The sequence below is a fragment of the Lygodium microphyllum genome, chromosome 28 (genome assembly GCF_053477565.2).
Source record: "Lygodium microphyllum isolate KBCC chromosome 28, Lygodium_microphyllum_v1.1.10, whole genome shotgun sequence".
NCBI classification, from domain to species: domain Eukaryota; kingdom Viridiplantae; phylum Streptophyta; class Polypodiopsida; order Schizaeales; family Lygodiaceae; genus Lygodium; species Lygodium microphyllum.
The window spans coordinates 79,545,734-79,572,564 of NC_141162.1; the positions used below are offsets into that span (position 1 = coordinate 79,545,734).

Here is a 26,831-nt window from a genome sequence, read left to right on the forward strand (position 1 = left end):
CAATGCAAAACCTTAGATTACTTTTTAGGTAGCTGGATGCCCACGAGGTACATTAACCCTATAAGGGATATATGCAAGTACAAGCAATTGAAGATGTGCATGCTGAATACAGCCGCGGCGGACATGCCATTCGAGCCATGATGACAAGGCTGTCCAAGTCCAAACATTGTGCGTGCCGACTAACATGCAAGGGTGTGCCTTGCGATCATGCATGCCATGTTGGTAGAGAATACCATGATTAGTGTGAGAGCCCGATGAGCGAATAGAGATGATGGAGAACTTCATGCTCTTGTGAAGAAATGCGAGAGTAAAGATCTTTCATGCATGCTTTGAGAGACGTAGATTACAACTCTTTTATGCACGCTCGTTCCTGTACGGCATCTATTGATACAAGTGATGTTGCCTCCATGTATTCTTGATTTGAATCTCATTCATGTTTTGAGAACACGGGCCTTGATTGCCATACTTATATTAGTATGTCCTGAGCCCAAGATGAAAGGTAAGGATGTAAACCATATATGAGAACAAGTCCATGCAGCTGGACTATCATTGACAAGCCAAAAAAAGCATCCTCGTCATGATGCTTATGTTAGACACATCTCACACCTGCATTTGCCTTAAATTCTAACGATATGCAAAGGCTTGATTGGCCTTCTTTACAAGCTCAAGGGAGACTATGACTAAATGGGTTGACAGATTACAAATTTGTCGGCTTTGAACACTGTCAATGTCAGTTAAGGACTCAAAAGATGATAGCTGTCCCAGGTGATATATTTTCGAAAGGCATTCCAGAGGAATCACAAAATTGTGGATAGATCCATATCCTACAGCTTTGAGAAAACTTTCCTGAAGCATAGTACAAAAAATGTCACCAATGGTGTTTCTTAATGGTCGTGAAAACTGGTACTGCGCTTCCGACAACTTGACATGGTAGTTACCACTGACAAAGCTTTCTTTTGTAAGGGGCTGGCTTTTGGTTGAACATCGACAGATAATCCTCCCCAAAGATCTGAACAGCTGAATTAGGCCATCATAATTTGCCATTTCACCAGCTGTCGCCCACTGACATGTACCCAACTAGCCAGCCTGCAGACAGAATTAGCACGAAGCCTAGCTGCATTGTGAACCTCATAGAGAACATAAGTTCCGCTCTCAAACTGAGAAGAAATTAGGTTGAAGAAGTCCACACAAGGACTGGAGATGGCAACTTCACAGTTCAATGCTTCTCATGTTACAGGTCTGTCCCAGCTTGTTTCTTGAGTAGTCAAATTGCCATAGTACACTTCACCTGATGCTTCATCCCAAAAGGCCTGTGAAATGATGATAACCACAAATGCATGTTATTGAATCGGCACTACCTGCTAATCATGTCAGTTGCTATGTTTAAGAAAACCCAATCAGGAATAAGAAGCAAGTAATGTGAAATTGGGCTATGCAATTTACGCGTAAACAATTGAAACAAATACTCTCACTCAAACAGATCAGAATCCAATCATATTTTACCAGTGCAGAAGCACTGGCACCAAATGAAAATTTAGCAGATCACTTGGAGAAACAAATGATGGGTTTAGATCTAAGATCTAAGTACCCTTTCCACTAAGAAATTTGGATACTGAGAAGCCAAAGCTTGAAGTTTCCAAAAAGAAAATAGTCCAGATAGATTAAGCATTTACTTCTGGATTTCAAGAAACAAGTCTCTGTCAGAAATATTTGTATAAAAAAATGAAGACTCACATGAGACATCCAAAGAGCTTTTACGTAACAGGTCTTACACATACAGCTTCTGGGTGCCAAGTGAAAGAAAATCATCCATCTTGCAATCACAAAATGAAGGCACGATTTTTTCATACAACCTAGCAATGACCATGATTAAGTGCTACAACAAGTGAACACTCGAGAGATCTGTGTTTTTGGCTAAGCATATTTTGAAAAGAATAACTCCACTCTTCCACAAATCTTCCAGAAAGCAGCACTGCATATTACCTGCCACCCGGTAGGAAGGCTCCTTGAAATCTCTGTTAGATTTGGTCTCAGCTTCTTTTGAGCTAATTGCTTAGCTTCTGAGAATGACGAAGGTTCTGCTTTTGTGTCCCCTTCCTTGCTATCAGCTTTCTTAGCTCGCTTCACCCTCTCCCTCCTGTGTAGTGTTAAGAAATCAACAACTTAGGTTCAACTGAATCTTCCACTGCTGACAAAAAGATTATCTTTATCATGAGAAACTAGTCCTGCATACCAATCTATACTTCCTAGAGGCTGAAAGTTTGCATTGTCCAAGGCTTCTCCACTGGCAATTTGTTGCTGACGCCATTCCTGATTAACAAAATAGCAACTTAACAGATATCCAGCTGATTTGCAATAAGATCAGCTACTGTATAGATGAACTAATAGGATCAAACCTCGATCTCCTTTTGCTTTCTCTTCTCCAGCACCTCTAGATCATAAAGAGCTCTGTCATCCTCCTCCTCCTCCTCACCATGCAGCTCTTCTTTTGCTTGTTTCCACTGCAATAAAACGATATACAAAAGAATCCTTTTAGCCCCTTTATGGTACCTTTAAGAAAACTGATTCTACTTCTCTCATCTGAGAAGCCTCACCATCTCCAAAATGCCTTAAAATCACAATTCGAATCCCCTTGGTTTGTATCTTCAGCATAACAGGCCTGTGGGCTGAACAAAACTGCCTGAAAATACTTAAAGTACAGAAAAGTGTCTAATGCATGCTAAACATGCTAGCCAATATCTTTCCCCTTTCACTTGAACCACTAGAGATAAAAAAGGACCTTATGATATCTTACCTTGTTTACCAAGCTAGAAACTTTTTTGTTTGTCAGCATCGGAGCCACTGTAATAGAGTGTGTTCGTTTCTTTACCACCTTACCTACAATATCACCTCAACTCATGAGAAACAGCTGGTCAAAAACTACTTTCCCTGTATTTCTCCAGACTGAATTTCTCTTTTTTCCAAAAATCAAGACAGCAGAAAAACAACACCCAAAGTTGAGTAGACATATGATAGCTACCCATGTGTACACTGTACATAACCAAAATAAATCCCTATTTGATAGGTGGGAAAGACCACGTGCAGGAAAGGGTAAGGATTTAAAGAGGGCTGTTGACAATAAAGTAGAGAAGGAATTTCTCTCTAAGTAAAAAAGATGGAATCTCTTTCAAGATGGTAGATGAGAGAAAAGAGGAGAGGGTGGGTGAAGAAGATAAGGGTCGGTGCGAAGTACGTAGCTAAGTAGACCAAGATAATGATAAAAATTAGATTTACAATCACCTAAGCTTAATTCTAAGCATGAGTTGAGTATGCATCAGCTTGAAGTAATCATGTGATTGAGCTTGACAAATGTGCACATGCCTAGAGCATGTGCTCTCATACTGTGTTGAAATTTTTGTATATCCACACACATTCATGAGCTTGCCAACATAGCCATAGGGGATGGTATCTTAAGAGCACTCTATTGTGTTGGCAACAACCAAAATGAAGTATTATTTAATCGCGAAAGAGAGAATATGTGTGTGGAGAGAAAAGAGAGCAAGACACAAACTAGAAACAAAGCAGAATCATAATCTTGTTAATAGAGAATGATTATGAGTCAAATAGAGATGTTACAATGTGGGATATAGCATCTTTTATAGGCACACACAAGTGGGCTTTGCCTAGGTAACCCTCATTGTCACATGGGAATCCAACTAGCACCACACATGGGTGTATTTATGTCTTTTCTCATGGGTCCAATACATCTTCCCTTTTCCACCAAATAGAGGAGGATTCATATGAGCTTGTTAGAGAGGCATATTTCAAAAATTTCTTCCTTGATACAAACGTGCAAGGGTATCCCAAGCATCCTTAGTTGTCTCACATAAGCGTCGAGCGAATATGTGGGATAATGGTACGTTTAACAAACAATGCAATCAAAGCATGAGCATATGCTTCTATGCCATCCAAATGAATCTATTCACGAGTAGATAGTTGTGTTGTTGTATCATAAATTGGAGCAAAACTAAAACCTGTAACATCCTCAACCATATTTCTATAGCTTCTACAGAACTTGCAGCTTCTAAAAAGCCACCAGGGTGTCTTTCAAGTCCAATACACTGTTCCAAAGCCCCTTTGCAACCAATACATGCCATATCATATAATTCCACAACTAATAGTTTGTTCCATTCAACTTGTCCTCAACAATCAATATACGGAATGCATCATTGTTGCTAGCTATGGCCATTGATTGTTCTTGATGCAAAAGTTGCATGTATAGAGGATAGTATACACAAAATCAACTTGTGTTATGTAGCATGATACAAAAGAAGATTGTAAGGACTCTTACCTATAGAATTAACTAATGTTGAAAATTTTGCACAAAAGGATGAAATAGTTTGCGCCATATTGGTTGTAGTGCAAACAAAGGCCGAAATAAACCCATATAAAAAAATACAATGCCAATTCCTTGCGGACTTGCCTATAGTATTTATCGACATGCAAATGCTCGTCAAATCTCATCCCAATTTGAGGAAATCAAGCGGAGCGTGTTGATGACACTACCAAGAGATCAAAACTTGCTCTAATACCAATTGTGCGATTTGGGGTTGCAAGAATGCAAGCACACAACTTGGTGAAGAATAAGCTTGAGAGTACAACTCAAACTGTATTGAGACATATCAATAGAGAAGATTTTCAAGACTAAGCATGTCCTAAGAGTGAATAGGCATTATACAAGGCTGAGGAAAAAAAGCCTCCTAAAGAGAGGGGAAAAAGTGCTCCGATGGCCCCAAGTGTGTTCAAATCAGAGACAGGGAACGTCCGTTCCAGCACATAGGAACTGATTAATGCGTTCCGAGAGGTTTGAGCCCAGGAAACGATGGCGGAAAGTTCCAGCCCGTTCCCTCCCATTCCGGGCCATTCCCTGTCCGTTCCAGGGCCGTTCCCTATTTGGAACGATCGTTCTAGCACAATACTTTTAAAAAAAAAAAACTTTTATTTGAGCGGGCTCGTTTGACGCCTGTTTCCCATTGCGCTCCCGCCGACTCCTTGGCCCGTTTCGCGCCGACTGCACTCCCGCCAACTGCACCCAATGCTCACGAATCGCATGCTGCTCTTACCCGCCGACTACAGTCGCGTTGTTGCTCCTACCCGCCGACTGCTCTCCCCCCGACTGTCCTTGACTCGCGTTGATCCCACCGACCGCTTCGCCTGCCTCGCCGACCGTCTTGCCTGCCCCACCTACCCCCACTACCTACTCCCACCTGCTCTCGGGACCCGCCTACCTCTCCCGCCTCTCTTGCCTGGCGTGACTCTTGCCCGCAATCAGGTGAGGTCTCGAGGATCATTATCTCGATTCTCCCCCAAATTTGGGGCATTTTGGATCAGACTTCAATTGTTGGTAGTTGCCCCAAAATTTGGGTCTTTCTCAAGGATTGGAATTTGGGACTTAAATTTGGCTGCAATGTCCCCAAATTTGGGGCATTTCAAATTGGTCATTGTCCCAAACTTGGGAGCTGAAAATGCACCAAATTTTGGGGCATTTTCAGCAAGGGAATGCAGGCTGGAATGCCCCAAATTTGGAGCATTTTGAGTTAGTCATTGCCCCAAGTTTGGAAGCTGAAAATACGCCAAATTTTGGGGCATTTTCAGCAAGGGAATGCAAGCTAGAATGCCCCAAATTTGTGGCATTTTCAATAAAAGGAATGCAGGCTGAAGTAGCACCAAAGTTCTGGCATTTTTAGCATTGCTAAAAATTTAACACATGCATATTGTAATTTTGGCTGCAAATTTCTGCAATTTTATTGAGCTTTACTGATTATTTGTCACTTTTATATAGATGGCAGCATTGACATCTATGGGATCTTCATCGTCCTCAGAAGGTACTTCGTCAACAACTGGACGAAGTCAAAGCACTACTTGGTCATGGTGGGATGAGGTAGATGCAGGGGTGCCATTGAGAGGTGGAGGGACTCGCCCTTGGAAATGCAAACTTTGCTCTTATGCTCGCACTAGTGGGGCTTATAAAGTGAGAGCCCATCTTCTATACGAGGAGAGAAAAGAGGTGCATTTTTGCACCAATGTATCAATTGAGAAAAGGCAGGAGTTACTTGACCGCATAGCCACTTCTATGGGGAATTCACATGCCAGGCGGACTCCAAATATAGCAGTGGATCCAACAACATGGACTCCAAGGCCAACAGGGCATGGTGCTTCATGTAGAAGACCACCAGGTTTAGTGGCTACACAGCCTTCTCGTGGGCCATCAGTGATGACAGCAGGTCGTGGCGTTAGATAGAGTTTATTGTACACTTCATGGGAACCAAAGAAAAAAGAGGAAACAGACGCAACAGTGGCACATTTTTTTTACCATGACCATATTGCATTCAAATCAGCCAAGTCACCTTATTTTTTAAATATGGTGACAAAGATTGCAGAGTATGGACCCACATATAAGCCCCCTTCATCAGAAACTATCAGGACTACATTGCTTCAGAAGGAGAAAGCAGCCATAGAGATTGCAACAACAAATATTCGCAATCAATGGGCAAGAAATGGAGTGACATTGATAGCAGATAGATGGAGTGACATACGCCATAGGTTCATACATGGCATTGTCGCATATTCTCGTGGAGATGTATACTTTATTGGTAGTCATGATGCTTCAGAGACTGGAAAGAGTGCAGATTTATTGGCATCCGAGTGGTGCGAGGCAGTGCAGGCTGTTGGGGCAGAAAATGTAGCGCAGTTTGTGGCAGATGGTGAACCTACAAACAGGACAGCAGGAAACATTTTAATGGCAATGTATCCACATATCACCTTTAGTCCATGCATAGCGCATTGCTTGAATAACCTGTTGAAGGATATTGGGAACTGGCCATGGATTGCATCTCTTGTTACGAAAGGCAACAAGATTATCACATTTATATGTAATCATCAGTACTTACATGCTGAGTTTCGCAAGAGAAGTGACAAAGAAGGTCTCAAATACTCGGATACACGATTTGCATATAACTTTCTTATGCTTGGTCGATTGCACTATTGCAAAGGTGCAATTAGGAAGCTATTTGCTAGTGATGAGTATGAAAATTGGATTGGGGCTGCCACTGCTACAGTTGTGTTATGCAATGCATGTCTCTGATAGAGATTTTTGGGATGAGGTGAATCGCACCAACCAAATGGTTGATCCTCTTATGCTTGCAGATGGCATGGATCCATGCATTGAAAAGATCTATGAAGGTATGGATCGCATGATTGAGAGATTGGAGAGTTTGGAACCAAATGCAGATAGGTATGAGCAAATCAAGGAGTTATGCATCAGCAGATGGAATCAGTATGACTCTCCTATGCATGCTGCAGCATATGTGCTTGATCCTGAGTTTCAAGAAAAGATGCAAGAAAGAGACCTTGAGGTGGTCAAGGCTTGGAACACATTGCTTACCAAGCTTTATCCTAGCCGTGAAATGCAACACAAAATTAAAAATCAGCTCTTTGTGTACCGGTAAACATTAGGGATGTTTCGTACAAAGGATGCACTAGAGGACAGGATAAATATTGGGGCTGCTTTATGGTGGGAGGACTACGAGGCAGAAGCTCCAGAGTTGCAGAGTTTGGCTATTCGTATTCTTAGCCAAACAATTAGGTCTTCTTGTTTAGAGAAACTATGGAGCTCATTCAATCACATTCACTCAAAGAAGACAAATCGTCTTGGTACAATGAAGACGAATAACCTAGTTTATGTGAGCTCCAATCTTTGCTTGCTAGCTCGTACATCACTTGCAAAGGCTGATTCTTTTATACGTTGGAAAAAAGATGACAATGACGATGATGATGGTGATGGTAATGGCGATGAGGCCTGATTTAGACTGGCTATCCTTGCTGAGGCACCAAAACATGCATTTACATTATCCTTCTTAAAACAGCCCCAAAAAGGTAGTTCAGCTATTTTCTATGACACTTCAGACAATTGTAGGAGACTCTAGACTGATCTTTTGGTTCCAACATGTTCTATAAGGGGACTTCGTGTACATAACTCTGAACTTTAGTATTATCATACACAACTCTCTCATCTTCATGAAAATAGCAAGTAATAGAGACCCAAGGGTAATAACCAACACACGTGGATCTCACAAAAAAGGTCCAAATCAAAAGTTCTCCTATTTTTGCTCATGTTTATTTTCTGTCTTAAATTTTGGCTCAAAAAGTTGTAGTTTTCTTCAAGTAACTATTATTATCATTTTTTAAAAAGAAATTTTATGTTAGGCCACATTGGACCCCGCACAATTTGGGGCTTTTGCAAAGTTTGTAAAATTTGTGTCAAATTTGGTCTTGGTATGTACTTGCAGTGTAATTTCTATGCAAATTGAGCACATTGGACCCCGAACAAATTTGGAGCTTTTGCAAAATTTGTGAAATCTTGGCAAATTTGGATTGTGGAACCTTCTCGGGAGTGATGTCTAATGCAATTTGAGCAACTTGAGTAGAGAAATTTTGGGGCTTCTGACAGTGTGAGTCAATTCTTACCCATGGATGCATTTGGAGCAAAAATCGTAGTTAAAATTTGGGGCTTCGTCATGCAATTGATGTAGTAGCCCATGACACAAATACAATTACTTGTGGTGTGCTATAGCACACATTTTATGACTCTGAAAATTGATTTGTAGATCTGAAATTTCCGCAATTACTTGTTTTTTCATTGCTGGTCGGTACTTAGCTTGTACCTTGGTCATTCGTGTTACATTTGTTGACTTTTGAGTCACTTTTGAGCTGTAAATCATGGCTGGCAGCAGTGATAGCAACAATCTTTTGCATGTTAAGAAGCTTGAGGCTACACACAACTTTGCTATATGGCCGAAGCAGTGCTATAATGTCTTGGTGCAGAAGAAACGGGTGAAGCCCATAAAGACAAAGGGATAAAACCAGCAACCATGGATCCAAATGAGTGGGACGAGTCAGATGAGCTTGCACGCTCTACCATAGAGCTTTCAATGTCAAACACTCTCTCTTTAACATAGAGAAATTGAAATCTGCTTATGATACGTGGCAAAGACTTGAGGAGTTACATGCTCGAAGAAGTTCATCAAGCAAGGTTAATAAGTTGAAAATTTTGATGGACCTTCATATGAAAGAAGGTACAACCATCTTTGTAGATTTGAATGATTTTAGCTCTATTTTCAGCTAGCTGATTGCTTTGGAGTTCCACATTGATGAGGAGTCCAAGGCAACATTTTTACTATGCACTTTGTCTGAAAGTTTGGACACTTTTAGGACAGCTATGAGTAACACCAATGCCCTGCTGTTATATTCAGATGTGGAGACCAACGAGTTATTTACTCATGGAAGAGCTAAATAGACAAAATATTTCAGCAAACAAGTCTTCAAATGCATTGCATACTAGAGACACATCCCAATAGAAGGATAATTCTGAAAACAAAGTATGCAACAAGTCTCATGGAAAAAATATAGAGTGCCATCATTGTGGCAAGAAAGAGCATTTCAAGCAGGATCGTTTTAAGTGGAAGAAAGACAAGGGCAAGGGCAAAAGCACTGATGATAGCAAAGATGAGAAAAAATACAATCAATATACGAAAAAGAGCAGTGTGAAGATAGAGGAAGTCAATGTAGTCAGTCACGAAAGTGACAATGGCAATGATGTCCTCTTTGCTTATTCTTTTAGTGCACAATCATTGACTGCAAATTCTGATGATGACATGTACACTCGAATTCTTGATTGAGGTGCTTCATTCCATGTAACACCACACCGTAAGTGGCTTTCTGACTATAGTGGTAGCATACGTGGTGTTTCCACAAAAGTGAAAGTGGCAATGATGTCCTCTTTGCTTCTTCTTTTAGTGCACAGTCATTGACTACAAATTCTGATGATGACATGTACACTTGGATTCTTGATTGAGGTGCTTCATTCCATGTAACACCACACCGTAAGTGGCTTTTTGACCACAGTGGTAGCATACGTGGTGTTGTCCACTTGGGGAACAACTATGCATGACATTGCAGGGATTGGCAATGCAATTGACATTTCAGCATGGTTCAGTGTTCACTTTGCATAATGTGAGGCATGTACCTTTCCTCAAGAAGAGCTTGATAAGCATAGGGCAACTGGATAATGAAGGTGTGATCATGTATCTAGTATGTGTGATCATGTTGTCGCCATAACCGCGCAACCAAGTGTCATTCTGGCATAGTCAGTTAAGGCGCATGAGTCAAACTGAAATAAAACTACTTTCTCGTTTGGGTTATCTGCCATATTTGAGGTATGTTGATTTTGATCATTGTGATCATTGCATATTTGGTAAGCATGCTCAAACATCCCATAAAAAGTCTCTTTCATTAAAATCTTCACCCTTAGAGTTGGTACATCCAAATATATGTGAGATGTCCGGGTTGTCTCTAGGGAAAAGAAATATTTTATTACTTTGTTGATGATGCCACACGCAAAGTATGGGTTTATCCGATCTGTCATAAAGGCGAGGCATTATATAAGTTTAAAGAATTCTTGGAACTTGCTGAAGATACAACCAGCAAGACATTAAAGTGTCTTCCCTTTGACAATGGTGGGAAATATGTGTCCAAAGCCTTTCAGGTCTTTTGTGATAACAAAGGGATAAAGAGAGAGCTCGTTGCTCCTTATAATCTACCCTAAAACGGTGTTGTAGAGCGTATAAATAGTACTACTCGGGAGAAGGTCCTACCATGGTGTCTCATGCTACATTACCTCATCGATTTTAGACAAAGGTTGTTATGACAACTGCACGCCCAATAAATAGGTCACTGAACAGGTCTTTTTTTTTTGGGGGGGGGGGGGATGTGGGTGGGAGGAGGGGAAGGGGATGCCCCTCAAGAAGTGTGATCGGGCAAACCACCTTCGTATGCACACTTGAGAGTGTTTGGCTACAAGGCATTTGTGCAACCATGCAAGGAACAGCGCAGCAAATTGGAGCCAAAGTCATGTAAATGCATTTTCCTAAAATATGGTAACGAGGGCGAATTGGGATATAAATTACGAGATTCCGAGAAAAGGAAAATATTACACAGCAATGATATTATCTTCTGAGAAGATCGCACGCATAAACAACTCGAAAAGATTGAGAAAGTCAAAAGGCTTGTGTTCCGAGATGTAACGTGCATGTTTGTCCGCTTACGGGACACGTCTTAGCAGCCCATCGGGAGGAGGGTCTAGAAGGCTCCGCCTGGCACTCACAGGAAATGACACGGTTTGCGATCTAGGTTTTCCTGAGTCTGCCCCGAGCGGAAGTCTCCAGCCGTTCCCACTTGGGATCGACTTGAGGTCAGGGTTCCTTTCCTATCAGCAAAGTCTCTAGAAAGAAACTAGCGTCAAGCTCTAGTTGTACCACCTTTCGTAGGAACAATAGAGACGAAGCGGTTTCAAGCTGCATTTGGTTCATGGAGAATGGGAAACGAGAGGGATGCGAAGCTCAACTCCTCTGTCGCACGGCATAGACCCATTCCATTTCCCCTAAAACAGAATAAACCGAAGATTCTACATCCACTGACACTAGGTCTTCGTTGTCTTATTATCTCAACGTTTGAGAAAAGTTCCCAGCTAACCAGGACCACCCTTCCGTAGGACGGACCTAAGTCATGCCCACCGCACTTTCCTCACTTTGCTTTAGTTATCTAATTACCTAACACATTACGTTTTGACATGCAAAATCAGCTTCCTTAATCAAACAAATTAATCACGGTTTCCTTCACGTAAGTTAAGCATTGACATAAAAACAATGCCAAGCAAGTTCCTTTTTCTCCAATAACTGCTCTTTATTTACAAAAAAATCCTGGAGTATATCCAATATCACGCCCGAAGGCTATCCCATCAATCTACAGGATTGCTGCTCCAAGTTCCGCCCGTTGACTAGTACACAGGCCTTGAGATCCCATCTCAAGTCACGTCGGCCTCTTGTACGGGATCGGAGGCAAGGGATTTACAGCCAGAGCCTCCCCTGGCACCCAAGCGTCCTCCCACTCCAAGCAGCACCCACGAAGAGACCTCTCGCGGCGGGTTAGGTCCATATACCCGATGCGGCTAACTACCCCCTTAGATAGGGCCAAGCAGGTAGTCGAAGGTAGTTGTTCCTCCCTCTCCCTCCATGCTTTCAACCTAAAGCATTAAGTGTTTTCCTTGAATTAGTTCCTTGAGCAAAGAGATCAAATAATGCACCTAAGTACAAGCACGAACATTTCGGAGGTCGTATGGATGACAGTCAACAGCTCCAGATCGTGGGTAGCATAATTCCTTTCATGGCTCTTCAGTTTCCTTGAAGAGTATACGTGCGACCGACTGCTAAGGTGTGACTCCTTTTTTCCCGGATGCTCCCAGTACCCGATCTTGGGTCTTTTCCCGACTTGGCGAGATCCCAATAATTTCGAACAAGATACACAAGCAAATGGTCTTGGTAAGTTGACTTATACTTGCGCTTTTCCCTTGGGTTTTACCTTAGGGTATCTTAGTCCCTAACTCAAGCATTAGCTGGTCAGTCAAGGCAACGGACATGCCTTATTCGCAACCCAACCAAGGGTCTTTTAATCTCTAATTCCAACCAAGCTCAGTTAACACACATAGCAACACATGATTTTTCATTTAGACTTTCAAGATGCAATCTAGATGCATGCGATCCTTCCAATTTTCTTAGTGTGGTTCTATGCAGGATTTCCCAATCAACCTTAACCATAGTGCACATTGTGCGTTTAGTATAGTTGTATCTCCTAAACAACTTTTATCTCTCTTTATTCCTGGCAACGAATACTTATTTCTAATGCACCGAAACACATGTGACTTCCGTCTATGAAAGTCTAGGGTTTTGTCTAACGATGCAAGTGCATCTCATGAACAGAAATTAACATTTCATGTGTTTCTTTTAACCATGATTGCGAAACGTGAATTCTAAATGACTATTCATGCACTGAACTGGTTAAAAAGCTATCATTTTATGTGAAGTAAGGTGATAACCCTATCATTTTATGTGAGTAAAAGCTATCATTTCAAGTGAGGTAAGGCGATAATCTTATCATTTTATGTGAATCCCAAACTCTTCCGTTCGCGCATGCAACTTAGTTCTTAGAGTAAATAAAACCCTAAGACTCGTTCTTGTTCCATGCACAAACCATTTCATCTCTTCCACGAGTAATATTACTTAATTAATTTTAAGGCTTAGAACCTGGGCTTGATTCGTATGTGCTGCGTTGGTCGTTCCGCTCGCCCCTCCAACATTACCGGTAGCTTGGGCGCCTACGCTTCCTGCAACTTTCTTCTTGGGAGCCATTCACCTCGCGGAGATTGGGCAATCCGGACCTTAATGGGTTTCAGCTTGTTCGGGTTCGGTGGGAAAGACCGCTGAATGGGGTCCTTTGCCGAGGGAGTGGTTTGGGTGTGGCTTGATGCGGTTACCAACTCTCACTCCCTCTCCTTCCTTCTTTCTCCCTCTCTCTCTTCTTCTTTTCACTTATTCTCCCTCTCTTCTTCTCCACTTATTCTCCTACTCTCTCTCTCTTTCTCTCTCTCTCTCTCTCTCTCTCTCTCCACTTATTCTCCTACTCTCTCTCTCTCTCTCTCTCTCTTCTTTTCCTTCTCCCACTTCTTTTCTCCTTCTGCTCCTTCCCTCTCTTTCTCTTCCTATTCTCTTCTTTTCTCCTTCTACTCTTCTTCTTCTCCTTCCTCTACCACTTCTCTACTCTCTGCCTCTACCTTTTCTTCTTCTTCTTCCTCTACCACTTCTCTACTCTCTGCCTCTACCTTTTCTTCTTCTTCTTCTACCTCTCTCCCTCTACTTCCTCTTCCTCTACCTCTCTCCTCTTCTTCTACTTCCTCTTTCTCTACCTCTCTCCTCCTCCCCTCTCTTCTCCTCCTTCTCTTCTTCTACTTCACTCCCTCTACTTCCTCTTCCTCTACCTCTCTCCTACTTCCCTTCTACTTCTCTTCCTCTACTTCCTCCTCCTCTACCTCTCTCCTACTCCTTCCCTTCTTCTACTTCTCTCTTCCACTCCTTTTCCTCTCTTCTCCTTCTCTCCCTCTTCTTTTTTTTTTTCTCTCTCCCTCCTCCTTTTCTCTTCTCCCACCCTCTCCTTCTTATCCTCTCCTCCTTTCTCTCCTCACGGCCCGAAACAACCAGGGAGGGAGGTGGCTTGTTTGGAGGGCCCTGGGAGGCTCCCGCAACGTCAGTCAATAGGGGGGGTGATGTAAGGAGGGGGCCGTAGCCTCCGTCGGAGGCCAACTAACACGAGGGGGAAATGGGCCGAGCCGTCAGCCCGGGTGGCGAAGTACACGTTGGACCAGAAGCTGCCGTTGTAGCAAGTCGGGGGGGGGGAAAAAGACTGCGTTTGGAAGACCCTCAGGGGGTGGTGCAGCACCGTCATTCTGGTGGTGTGGAGTGGCTTCGGCCGAGAGCCCGGGGGGAGGGGGGGGGAAACTCCAGTCGAAGGCCCGAGGCCTTGTGCAGCAACTGACGGGGGGAGGGTGGCAACGTATCTAGCCTCCTCTCCTTCTTACTGGGGACGGAAGAAGCCTCCCCTGGGGAGGGGAGAAGGTAGGTGGCATGGCCTCCCCTCCACCTGGAGGTTGCATGCGTTCCTCCCCATCATCCACCACTCCCATTCTCTCTCCCCGACGTGCTGTCGGCGGGGAGAGAGGGGGGAGTAAAAAATTTTGAACTAGTGATAAAAATTTTCCTTGAAATTAAAAAGAAAGGGGGGGGGTTCCTATGGGATGTCACACGAGAAGAGATACTTGTAGGACAGCAAAGAGTACTTGTTGTACAACAACAAATACCTACTATACATGACCCTAGGGGATGATTCTAAAATCGATCGATAAGAAGTTACCCATGATATATCACAATTTCACCAAGAGAATGTGACATTAGAACAGCTAGAACGTGCAGGGCAGCATGCTGAACCATTTGAACAACAAACTGTTAGAGCAGATTTGCAAGCTAAACCACCAGCAAACACTGATCATTAGGTCCGTAGGTCGACCAGAAATACCAAACAACCAAATAGATTTATTCATGGTGAAAATTATGTTGTTGAGTATGTCATGTTGACAAATTGTAATGAACCTTAAGCTTCAAGGAAGCAATGGACAAAGAGCATAGTAAGAAATGGCATAAAGCTATCCTGTCTATGATTGAATCTCTAAAGAAAAATGGTACTTCAGATTTGGTGCATTTGTCCAAAGGGACTAAAAGTTCTACCATGCAAATGGGTTTACAAGATGACTGTCACTTCTAGTTCCTCACCAAAGTACAAAGCATGACTTGTTGCAAAAGAGTACAAGTAGGAAAATGGGATTGACTTTGACAAGATCTTTACTCCTGTAGTCAAGATGACTACTTTGCAAGCCATATTGGACTCGGTTGCATGTGAGAACATGGAGCTCATGCAAATGGATGTAAATATTGTTTTCTTACATGGTGATCTGCGTGAGGACATATATATGCAACAACCAAAAGGTTTTGTGGCAAAATGCAAGAAAAGATGGTATGTAAACTCAACGAAAGCTTGTATGGGCTGAAACAAGCACCGCGTGAATGGTATCATAAGTTTGATACATTCAAACAATCTCAAGGATTTAAAAGAAATCAAGTAGATCACTGCTTGTATACCAAGAAGGCAGCAAATGGCAGCCTTATTATGCTGGTTTTGTATGTGGATGATGTACTGATTGGTGACAAGGATATTCGTGCTTTGCACACACTGGAGTAGAACCTACACAACAGTTTTGACATAAACGATCTTGGCGAGGCAAATCACATTCTTAGCATGCATATACTAGGGTTGTCTTCATACTAGTACAGATTGATCCATACGGTACGATCCGTATGGTACGGTACGGTACTTATCTGTACGGTTTAGTACGAAAAAATGGGCACTTTTTCAGTAAACAGGCCTGGAACGGCCGTTCCAAACAAGGAACGACAGGGGGAACGGCAGGGAACGGTAGGGAACGGCATGGGGAACGGCAAGGAACGTTCCCTGGCCGTTTCACCTCCTTGGAGGGTTTGGAACGCGTTAGGCCGTTCCTACAGGCCGGAACGGCCGTTCCCTGTTTCTATGCTCCTGGTCCACAAAGGGAAGAGACTACATGGCTCGTAAAGAGGTGGAGATGGTGTTCCACAAATTGCGACAGCTTGAGAAACACAAAAGTAGCATCAAGCCAATCTGAAGAACATAACAACCCCACTGGCAAGTAGAAGAGCATCAGCAATAGTGATGAGTCCCAAGCACGTTGTCCTATTCAACATCAGCCTTTGTTGCTCTTTGCCTTGCGAAGAGAGAATCTTCAAAACCGCCAACACTTTCGCTCTAACAAAGTTTGCCCCCTCTCGATCCTGAGGTGGGTGCCAAGAAGATTTAAGAAGGACCGAACTCCAAGAGTGGATCAAATGATTCAAAAGCATAGAAGACTTAAGATGGATAGGCTGTTCGGAATTCACCACATGCCACCATGAGGCAAAAATCCTAGTCTTCTCATGCTTGATACCCTAAGTCTCAAGGAATAACCTAGCAATCAAGGACCAAGGTTGCCTACCTTCACACAAGGCCTAGAGACTAGGATAGTGATCAACAAAGAGCAATCATATGTGTCTCCAAATCTAGAACGACCTCACTTCCTGTGTTTCTAGGCGTGCTAACATGGTGCCCGGAGATCCAAGAGAGACCCAGCCATCTAAAATCTCTTTTCTAAAGCAAAAATTGAATGGGTTGAGTAATGCACTGTAAATGAAACTTCGGCCAAGGAAGCAAGGAAAGGTGATATCAAACCATAGGTATCGTGTTTGTCTGCGCTATTTTTAATCTCACGTGAAAAGGCCAAGCTTGCGATTTCCAATATACAAACTTATCCATAATACCTGAGGAGATCCAATCTATTAGCACTTTAGGTGAAACCTGAGCTTCCAAAGGATGGCCCAAGTGCCTAAAAACAATACCTTTAAGCACCACCTCCCCTTGCCAACCCAAGACCTAGAGATCACTCTTAGTGCAATTCATGAGGGCCAACTCAAATGCATTATCGTATAGTCCCGAGGAAGGGTGAGCAAGACCCATGAGGCCATCACTCTTTGTATTTATCAAGACCAGCCTTAAAAAACATAAAGGTGTTGTCCGCCAAGACCTAGCCCACCACCCGTACGGAAGGCATAGTCCAACCACCTCACCATTGGCCGCTAGATAAGACCACATTGTCAGAATGGGGTAAATGGCCAAGGCAAAGAACAAAGGACTTAGCGAACAACCCTGCCTAGCCGATCAAGAAAGGGGGAAGCATGATCCAACACCACCATTGACCAAAACTCGTGAAGAGAAATCCGCGATGATAGTATTGATAAGTCCAAACATTCTTGGGCCAAAACCCATGCGTTGCATCAACTGACCCAAGAAGGATCATCCCAAATCTGCGCAAAACATCTCCCTTGATCACTACGGTTGAAATTTCTCTCTGACAATTAGCAACACATTGAAACAAGTTCCTATTGTTGAAACACCAACATAAAAACACTTGAAGGTGTACGATTCTCCTTGCTTCTTTGTGGCTTTTCTACTCCGTCACACACACAACATCCCAAGCATTAGAGTGTAAGGTTTCCCACATGGCATGCTACTTGCCACGTAAACAAATACATCAAACATTAAATGTAGAGATTTTCTTGATGAGATGGAAGATCAAGGGTGGGATCGCAACTACCTCACTATAGATTTATTTGCCAACACAACAAGAACATCATCATTTAGAAAATCTACCAACACAGCAAAGGCATTTGTCCCATTACAACATGCTTTTGAAGTCGAGGGTTGATCCACATCCATTATGCTATTGGCGGGTATTTACAATCCCATGGAGTTATGATCTTACCACCCTTGTCAAAGGCCACACACTTAGGGGGTGCACGTGATGACTCATGTCAAACCAGTGCAACACCAATACCTTGGGACAAAGACATGTTACCCTCAAGTACTCATCTTATATACTCTAATAGCATTGCTATTGAGACTTGAAATATCTATTCTATTATCTTTAATCCAAAATAATCAAGTTTTTTTTTCGTACTAATATCGTACCGTACCTTATAAAATCTTAAGGTACCAATTTAGCATCGTATTTTATCGTACCGTACCGTATCGTACCTTTTGTACCTGACAACTATGGCGTATACTCACCGACAAATCAAAAGGTCTTCTTTATATATCAAGGCAAGAGTATGTATCCAAGATTAGCAGCATTTCAATATGGAGAAGGGAAAAGCAATTGGCATACCATTGCCTCCATATATAAAACTCAATGCAAAGGACAACCCTACATTTGATGATGAAAAAGCTGAAATGGCCAAGATTCCGTATGCATCTCTCTCACTCTCACTCTCTACTACTGCTCTCTCTTTTTTTTCGTAAAGAGAGAGCAGTAGTAGAGAGTGAGAGTGAGAGAGATGCATACGGAATCTCTCTACTACTGCTCTCTCTCTCTCTCTCTCTCCACCCGCCATTGCCATTGTTGAACATCACATATCTACTGCGCATACACCACTTCACAACCCTCTATACATTTCGAATCATCTATTCAAAGGAAGCACCACTTGCACATGCCTCATCGTCCATTGCAACGATCCAAGCAACTCCATGTCACCAAATGCAGTGTTGAATGAAAGATAAATCCCGAGGCCGATGGACATAGCCAAGAGTAGAGATCATGTTGGAAAACAACTAATGCAAGTTCATCCCAAGTATGATCTTCAAGTGCCTCCATCACCCAATCCGATAAGGTAGACTACGAAAGATCACCTCTCTCTCTCTCTAGATGAGGATACTCCACATTTAACCACAATTTAACATTGGGATGCTATATTTACATTTCAAAGTTAACAACCTCACAATTCACACTTTAATTAATATCTATGAGGTTGTGAGATCAAGACTCCCTACATACATCACTTGTGGTCAGATATCATCAAGATGAGAGAATGAAATTCAATGACTTAATTAGACTTCACTTAAGCTTTCCAATCAAGATGTACTCTAATTCTAGTATCACTAGCTCTTGGTACAGTAACCATTGCACCCACCATCAAGGATTTGATATTGGGGATACAATGGACAAGTGTACGGGCTATGTGGTACAAGGGCAACACAAAAGCAACAAAGTTCAACGTGAAACTTTCATTAAATTCACAATTTGGACCTTATAATCAAGTTATACAAAAAGTTTTGCCCAATGACCAGCTATTAACAGCTGAGAAGCTTCCTTGTGTTTCAACACACGGCCCCATGGCTATAAAAGGCCATTCGTTGGTTATGTGAAGAATTAATGCATTTAGAAAGACGTGTAAGAGAGTCATGGTAGCAACTATTCCACCTAAATTTCATCAAAAAGTGAAGAAAGCACTTTTTCTCACGATTTTGTCACAAGAAATCCCTCTTTTTGTGAAAGAAGCAATGCAAGGATTCATGGGGACTATGCAAAACAGTTTTGTAAGAGAATGCTCCACAAACTTGGCTTAAATGCTGGCTGTCATTTCTAGGGTTTGGCAAGCTGACTTGAAGTACCAAGATGTGACTGCTAAAGTGTCATATTTTTCCAACAATTTTAGTCACTCATTAAACAGCCCAAAAATGCATTTTTGCTTTTTATACAACACTAGATTTCTTTTGGCTCCAACATGTTCTATAAAAGAGACTCAATGCACACACCACCATCCATTGCTATTCCCTCAGTTGCTACCCTCATCAATCTATCATCATCATTACCTCATCTAACATCATCAAAGGCTGTTGCCCAATCAACTGAGGTGCCGCCCAGCCTGCCAAAACTGCCACCCTGCTTCCTAGTCCTGTTCCCACCACTTTGGAGGCAATGACATTGCTGGCAGCTTGTCGCCTTCCTCAGACAGCTGCTGTCAACTAGACAGTCGACCTTCTTGCTTTGCTAGCTGTTTCTCAGCGGCTTAGCATACAATCAACCTGTTCCACCAGCCACATGGCATTCAGCTGCTACATTTTTATACAGAGAAAGCCGATCCACTGCTGGTTGTCATCATCAGATCTGAGTTCTGCTGCTACAGCATCCATAACATCAGATTTCATCTTTCTGCTCCATGACATCCAGACATCAGATTTCATCTTTTTGCATCAGCATCCATGACATCAGCTTTCATCTTTTTGAATCATCCGTTGGCCCTCCATTTCTGCATGACATCACCGTCAACTCTGGTCTACTTTTTGGTGGTACTGCTATCGTTGAGATCCACTCCACATTGTTCATGGCATGTTTTCCAGGCCGATTTTTCACATGGTGGGAAAATGTGAAAACCAACCACGAAAAAATTAATTTTAAGATATTAAAAACCTATTAATTTAAAGCTGGTAATAATTAACGTTATCCTAAGTTTTATTAGAATGGTTAGTACATTAATTGTCCATTTGTAACAATCCTCACTAGCCACTGATCCAAAATTGACCCACCCAAAAAAAAAAAAGTTGCCAATTCTAGATTAAATGCAGACTGATTTTGCACTTTCCAAGTATTCTACCAACCAACACTCTCTTGTTGTATCGCCTCTCTCCAAGACTCAGCACTGCGTGTGTGTGTGTGTGAGAGAGAGAGAGAGAGAGAGAGAGAGTGAGTGAGATAAACATTCAAGGGCATAGATCTCAATAGAAGCCAAGTGAAGATGGCCTTGTTACCATCTTCTCAATATTTCTGATGATGGCTTCATCATCGAACCACAATACATACATATGCGTATATCCTTTCAGAATGAGCTGTCCCATAGGTTAGATGAAACCAACCAGTCCTTTTTGACAATGGATGGTAATGACCTGATTATACACTAATTACACCAATTGTAATGACATGATTTTACGCTAATACAACAGGCACAAAATTCACATAAACTCAGATACAAATGTCAGTAATGGATCTTGGACAGCATATGCTCAATTGGCCCCAAAAACTAGTATCCCTAGTGGTATACTTTAACTTCTATTAATATTGGATGAAATACACTGAGATTAGGCTCCAATTTCCAATATCTCTTGCAGTCAACAATAACCAGCAAGCCGTCATATCAATTTGACCCTCAATTCACCCAAGGGTTGGCCTTCAATTGACCCATGGCTGGTCAAATCTAACCCCAAATACAATTGGGATGGCTAGGTTCTTGAAATCTTTGGCAATTCTTTGAATTCCAGCTGTTGATTTCAAGTATTAAGCCTTCAATTTCTTGGTATGGGAGCTCAGGTGGCTGGTAAACCCTGATTTCGGGTGTAAATTAGGGTTCATAGCAGCAAATGTTCTGCTGTCCACCTTCTATGGTTGAAATCTGATGTAATTGGCTAAGAAAGGCTGAAACAATGACAATAGATGAGAGAGAAAACTGAGAAGAGAGTGATCTCTGATTTCTATTGCAAGAAAGTGCTCAAATTTGCTGCTGCCTTGCTGGAAATAGCTGAAAGACTGCAGCCAACCATCAACATGAGCCCCCACATGCAATCGCCTCCCCTATGGGCCCCCAACTTCTTGTTGCATGCCGGTAGACGGCCTATAGGAGCAGTCATCCGCCTATAGTCACCTTCTCATCAACTCACGGCAGCTCTCTGCCAATCTACAATGACTGGGCAAATCACCAATGGCTTGGAAAATTGCAGCAGCAACTCTCTCTTTTCCTCTTCCCACCTCCAAAATTATTCGAATGATCCTCAACATCAAAAACAGACCATAAAGCTTAAGTAAGTCTTTGCTATGCCGTTGTATTTTAAAATAGCCTCTTACAATCTTTCCCCACTTGCATGGGAAAGTTTTGCCAAGTGGTGGTTTTGTTTAAAAGGATTTTTCAGCCATTTAATTTTATTTTCAAAATTAATCATTCTAAAACACTAATTTCATCCCTTGGCCTACCCAAAAATTAAATGTGCCCAACCACAATTTAAATTCACTAGGCCATTTTGACTCGCACGTGGTCCTAAGAAGTAGTTAGCACCTGAATTGACTTTAATTAATTAATTAATGTCTAGCTCCTAGTATCACCACTTACACTAATTGGCCAATCAAATGCCCTAGGCCAAAACTAACACCAAGCACCACACTTGTGTATAGTGGATCTCGAATATATTCAACATGCATCCACGATATTATGCTAACAGTATGTTTGCCATGAGGTCACTATTCATAGTCATTGTAGTTGGTTGGTATATACATGGTATGGTTTTTCACTTGCAACTCTTAAAACTATACATTTGTATCAATTAGCATTAGTGTTTGATAATCACAGATTCATTACCACTTCCTAGTTTTCAATGGATGATCATCAATTATCAACAATATTTAGTTGGTTTTGTGGATAGCAATGTGTTTAATGAATGCCATTGAAAGTTCAATCGTGATTTATGCTCAATTTCAGCTTTGCTATAGTTGTTTGGCTAGAACAATTGAGATAGCTAATGAGAAATGCATTCTATGGGCTTCTCCCAATAGTTTTGAATTATTTATGAATCTAATATTTTATTTATGCCCGCTGAATTCATCAAGTGTTTGGCATTAGCATGGTTAAATAGATGTGGCTGATGTTGTTTTTACTATGATGCCTTTTGGAAAATTTCAGTGCAGTAATTCAAGACGATTGCACAGATTTCAAGGGGATGGTCTATCACGAGGATGTAAAATTTTAATGCTTTGCTAGCACTTGATTAAAAGTTAATCGAATATGCAAATGTGACTTGCATATGTGAGATACAAGTTAATTCTTTCGCAATGTGGGACCCATAACCCTGAGATATTAGTTGGTGCCAAAGGCAAAAGTTGTAATAAGTTATAACTAATAGGTATTAGGGGGTACCCAATGTCAGAACTTGGCTTAGAACATTTAATTAGCCATTACAATCAGTGATGACAATAGACAATTGGCATACTAAAAAATTAATCTCGATTTCCTACTAATGAGTGCTCAAGTCCACTTGGGCAATAAATTGGCCTAGCCAATTTAATTATTGGCTAATTAGATTATTTTTCTGAGCCATAAATAATTATCGAATTAATTTTCAGAATTAATATTCTGAAACTTAATTTAATAAAGTTGGATAACGCTGAAAATTCTTTTGGAAGGTTGTCACTTGGCAAAACTTACTAATGCAAATGTAAAAAACGTTTTTAAAGCTTTTTTTTTTTTGGGGGGGGGGGGGGGGGGGGCCCATTCGAGCCTTAAGCAAGCTCAGAGAGAAAGAGAGGAAGCTCTCATTACTGCTGCAACAATTGACTGGCCATTTCTAGCCAACAGGAGACCCTCCAAGAGCTGGTTTTATGCTCAAAAGAGAATACACCAGTAGGTGACTACAGTTTGAGGGCTGTTTCAGCCAAGCAACAGCATATTCGGGGTTTCCATCAATGGAGACAACTTTCATGGCTGTCTAAACAGGGCCGCAGCTGATTTCTTCCATTTCCTTTCCTCTCTTCAACATTCTCTCTCATCCTCCAACCTATTCTCATCCTTCCCTAGCAATTTCCAGCAAAATCAGCAATTCGAGGTAAAAATTTTGACTAATCTCTACTGTGGACCCTAATTTACAACAAAAATTAGGGTTTCACAGCCAACTTGAGAAGCGTGCTCAGAAATTGAAGGCCTAGAGACTTGAATTTCAATCACTAAAATTAGGGCAATTTTAAGAGATTCAAATGGCCATTCAATAGCAAACATTTGGGGCTGAATTTGTCACCCAAGGAGCATATCCTTGAGCAAACCAAGAGGCAAATTGGTTTGAAGGCTTGCTAGTCATTTATGACAGCAAGAGGCAATTGGAGAGCCAAGGAGATTCAAGGAATCTCATTGTATTCCATCCAAATTGCAATTCAAGATAAATAAATATTGCAAGGTGCACCAGTTTTTGGGGCCAACAAGCTCATAGACCTAGCCCATGGCAAAAAGACAAGAGTGGTCATGTGAGGTGGGTTAGAGGTCACAACTCCTCAAGGTCACAACGCCACCAATACATGTTGAACCACTAGGACTAGCTCCACCCAATAGAGGACTAGATTACTACAATCGAGCCATAAAGCTATGCAAAGCTAGCAAACCCCATTTTTGATTTAGGTAACATCCACAAGATTATTGACATATCCAAAGTCATCTACTACCACAACCAAAAATTCTCGAGAAAATTCACTTCATCAAACTATATCAAAGAGGAGTTTACATTGCTTCAACACAACCCCATGATGAACCTTGTAGATGGTAGAATATCTAAAAGCTCTTGTATACTCTAATGGCATCATCATCTTGGTCTCTCTATGAATTCTTATTTTCCTTTTGTTTATTCACTATGAGGCATACCATGGATCAATTATACTCATCATTTTGGTCCCATTGGGCCATTTTGGCCTCTAGTAGATATGCACATAACTCCTAGCCTATCATCACCATAGATTTCCACCACACTTGGCCTTTCTAGAGACTCCACGTGGTATTGCCTTTTTGGACAAGCCAGTCCTTATCACAATAAGCAAATGATATATCTAATTTGCTAAAACACAACCCAAAAGGGATTGACCATTAATCATTCAATCCTACCAAGGGGCCTCCTGGTCATAGTTACCTGGAACGGGGAACGGGAATGGGAACGAGACCCCCTGGAGCGGGGGGAACGGGAACGGGGGGAACAGCACATGTCTTAAGTGTCCCAAATATGCCCTGCATGACCCAAACTGCCCCAAAGAATGTCCCTCTAATTGCCCCAATACCCGTCAATGCATGAAATTGACCCAAATGTCCCAACATTGACTCAATTACCCCCATAGCTCCAAATTGCCTTGAATTGCCCCAATTATCCCAATTTCCCTTGAAATTAGACAATATAAATGGATGAATACCTTGGAATTGAGAATCGGCTGAAATTTGATTCTAATTTGCAAGAGTTGATAATGCATCAAATTTGAACTTTGCATGGACTCCTAATTAGATTGTGGGTTGTCTTGACACTTTGAATCTTCAACCCGAGAGAGAGAGAGAGAGAGAGAGAGAGAGAGAGAGAGATTAGTGTGTGCACATTAAACAATAAGGACTATGACCCAAGTTTTTTTTAAAAAAACAAAAAAAAAAAGTCAATTTTCAGTAAGCAGGCCTGGAACGGCCATTCCAAACAAGGAACGACAGGGGGAACGGCAGGGAACGGTAGGGAACGGCATGGGGAACGGCAAGGAACGTTCCCTGGCCGTTTCACCTCCTTGGAGGGTTTGGAACGCGTTAGGCCGTTCCTACAGGCCGGAACGGCCGTTCCCTGTTTCTATGCTCCTGGTCCACAAAGGGAAGAGACTACATGGCTCGTAAAGAGGTGGAGATGGTGTTCCACAAATTGCGACAGCTTGAGAAACACAAAAGTAGCATCAAGCCAATCTGAAGAACATAACAACCCCACTGGCAAGTAGAAGAGCATCAGCAATAGTGATGAGTCCCAAGCACGTTGTCCTATTCAACATCAGCCTTTGTTGCTCTTTGCCTTGCGAAGAGAGAATCTTCAAAACCGCCAACACTTTCGCTCTAACAAAGTTTGCCCCCTCTCGATCCTGAGGTGGGTGCCAAGAAGATTTAAGAAGGACCGAACTCCAAGAGTGGATCAAATGATTCAAAAGCATAGAAGACTTAAGATGGATAGGCTGTTCGGAATTCACCACATGCCACCATGAGGCAAAAATCCTAGTCTTCTCATGCTTGATACCCTAAGTCTCAAGGAATAACCTAGCAATCAAGGACCAAGGTTGCCTACCTTCACACAAGGCCTAGAGACTAGGATAGTGATCAACAAAGAGCAATCATATGTGTCTCCAAATCTAGAACGACCTCACTTCCTGTGTTTCTAGGCGTGCTAACATGGTGCCCGGAGATCCAAGAGAGACCCAGCCATCTAAAATCTCTTTTCTAAAGCAAAAATTGAATGGGTTGAGTAATGCACTGTAAATGAAACTTCGGCCAAGGAAGCAAGGAAAGGTGATATCAAACCATAGGTATCGTGTTTGTCTGCGCTATTTTTAATCTCACGTGAAAAGGCCAAGCTTGCGATTTCCAATATACAAACTTATCCATAATACCTGAGGAGATCCAATCTATTAGCACTTTAGGTGAAACCTGAGCTTCCAAAGGATGGCCCAAGTGCCTAAAAACAATACCTTTAAGCACCACCTCCCCTTGCCAACCCAAGACCTAGAGATCACTCTTAGTGCAATTCATGAGGGCCAACTCAAATGCATTATCGTATAGTCCCGAGGAAGGGTGAGCAAGACCCATGAGGCCATCACTCTTTGTATTTATCAAGACCAGCCTTAAAAAACATAAAGGTGTTGTCCGCCAAGACCTAGCCCACCACCCGTACGGAAGGCATAGTCCAACCACCTCACCATTGGCCGCTAGATAAGACCACATTGTCAGAATGGGGTAAATGGCCAAGGCAAAGAACAAAGGACTTAGCGAACAACCCTGCCTAGCCGATCAAGAAAGGGGGAAGCATGATCCAACACCACCATTGACCAAAACTCGTGAAGAGAAATCCGCGATGATAGTATTGATAAGTCCAAACATTCTTGGGCCAAAACCCATGCGTTGCATCAACTGACCCAAGAAGGATCATCCCAAATCTGCGCAAAACATCTCCCTTGATCACTACGGTTGAAATTTCTCTCTGACAATTAGCAACACATTGAAACAAGTTCCTATTGTTGAAACACCAACATAAAAACACTTGAAGGTGTACGATTCTCCTTGCTTCTTTGTGGCTTTTCTACTCCGTCACACACACAACATCCCAAGCATTAGAGTGTAAGGTTTCCCACATGGCATGCTACTTGC

At 42.0% G+C, this 26,831-nt stretch overlaps 1 protein-coding gene across 9 annotated transcripts in view; it reads right to left on the reverse strand.

The window, feature by feature from the left end:
• Positions 1–283: 283 nt before the first annotated feature.
• LOC148011649 (WW domain-containing protein) overlaps positions 284–26,831 on the reverse strand; it is a 139,677-nt gene continuing 113,129 nt past the window's right edge. For 2 of the 9 annotated variants that reach the window (XM_087670915.1, XM_087670916.1), the window contains 5 exons: positions 2,795–2,877; positions 2,397–2,501; positions 2,234–2,310; positions 1,984–2,137; positions 289–1,310 (listed from right to left, as the gene is read on the reverse strand). In XM_087670915.1, the coding sequence (XP_087527041.1) occupies positions 1,227–1,310; positions 1,984–2,137; positions 2,234–2,310; positions 2,397–2,501; positions 2,795–2,877 (503 nt within the window). In that variant the 3' untranslated portion in view covers positions 289–1,226. Of the gene's footprint in view, positions 1,311–1,983; positions 2,138–2,233; positions 2,311–2,396; positions 2,502–2,594; positions 2,681–2,794; positions 2,878–26,831 lie in introns of those variants that run through there. The other 7 variants (XM_087670914.1, XM_087670913.1, XR_015689394.1 and 4 more) reach the window with 7 other exon arrangements.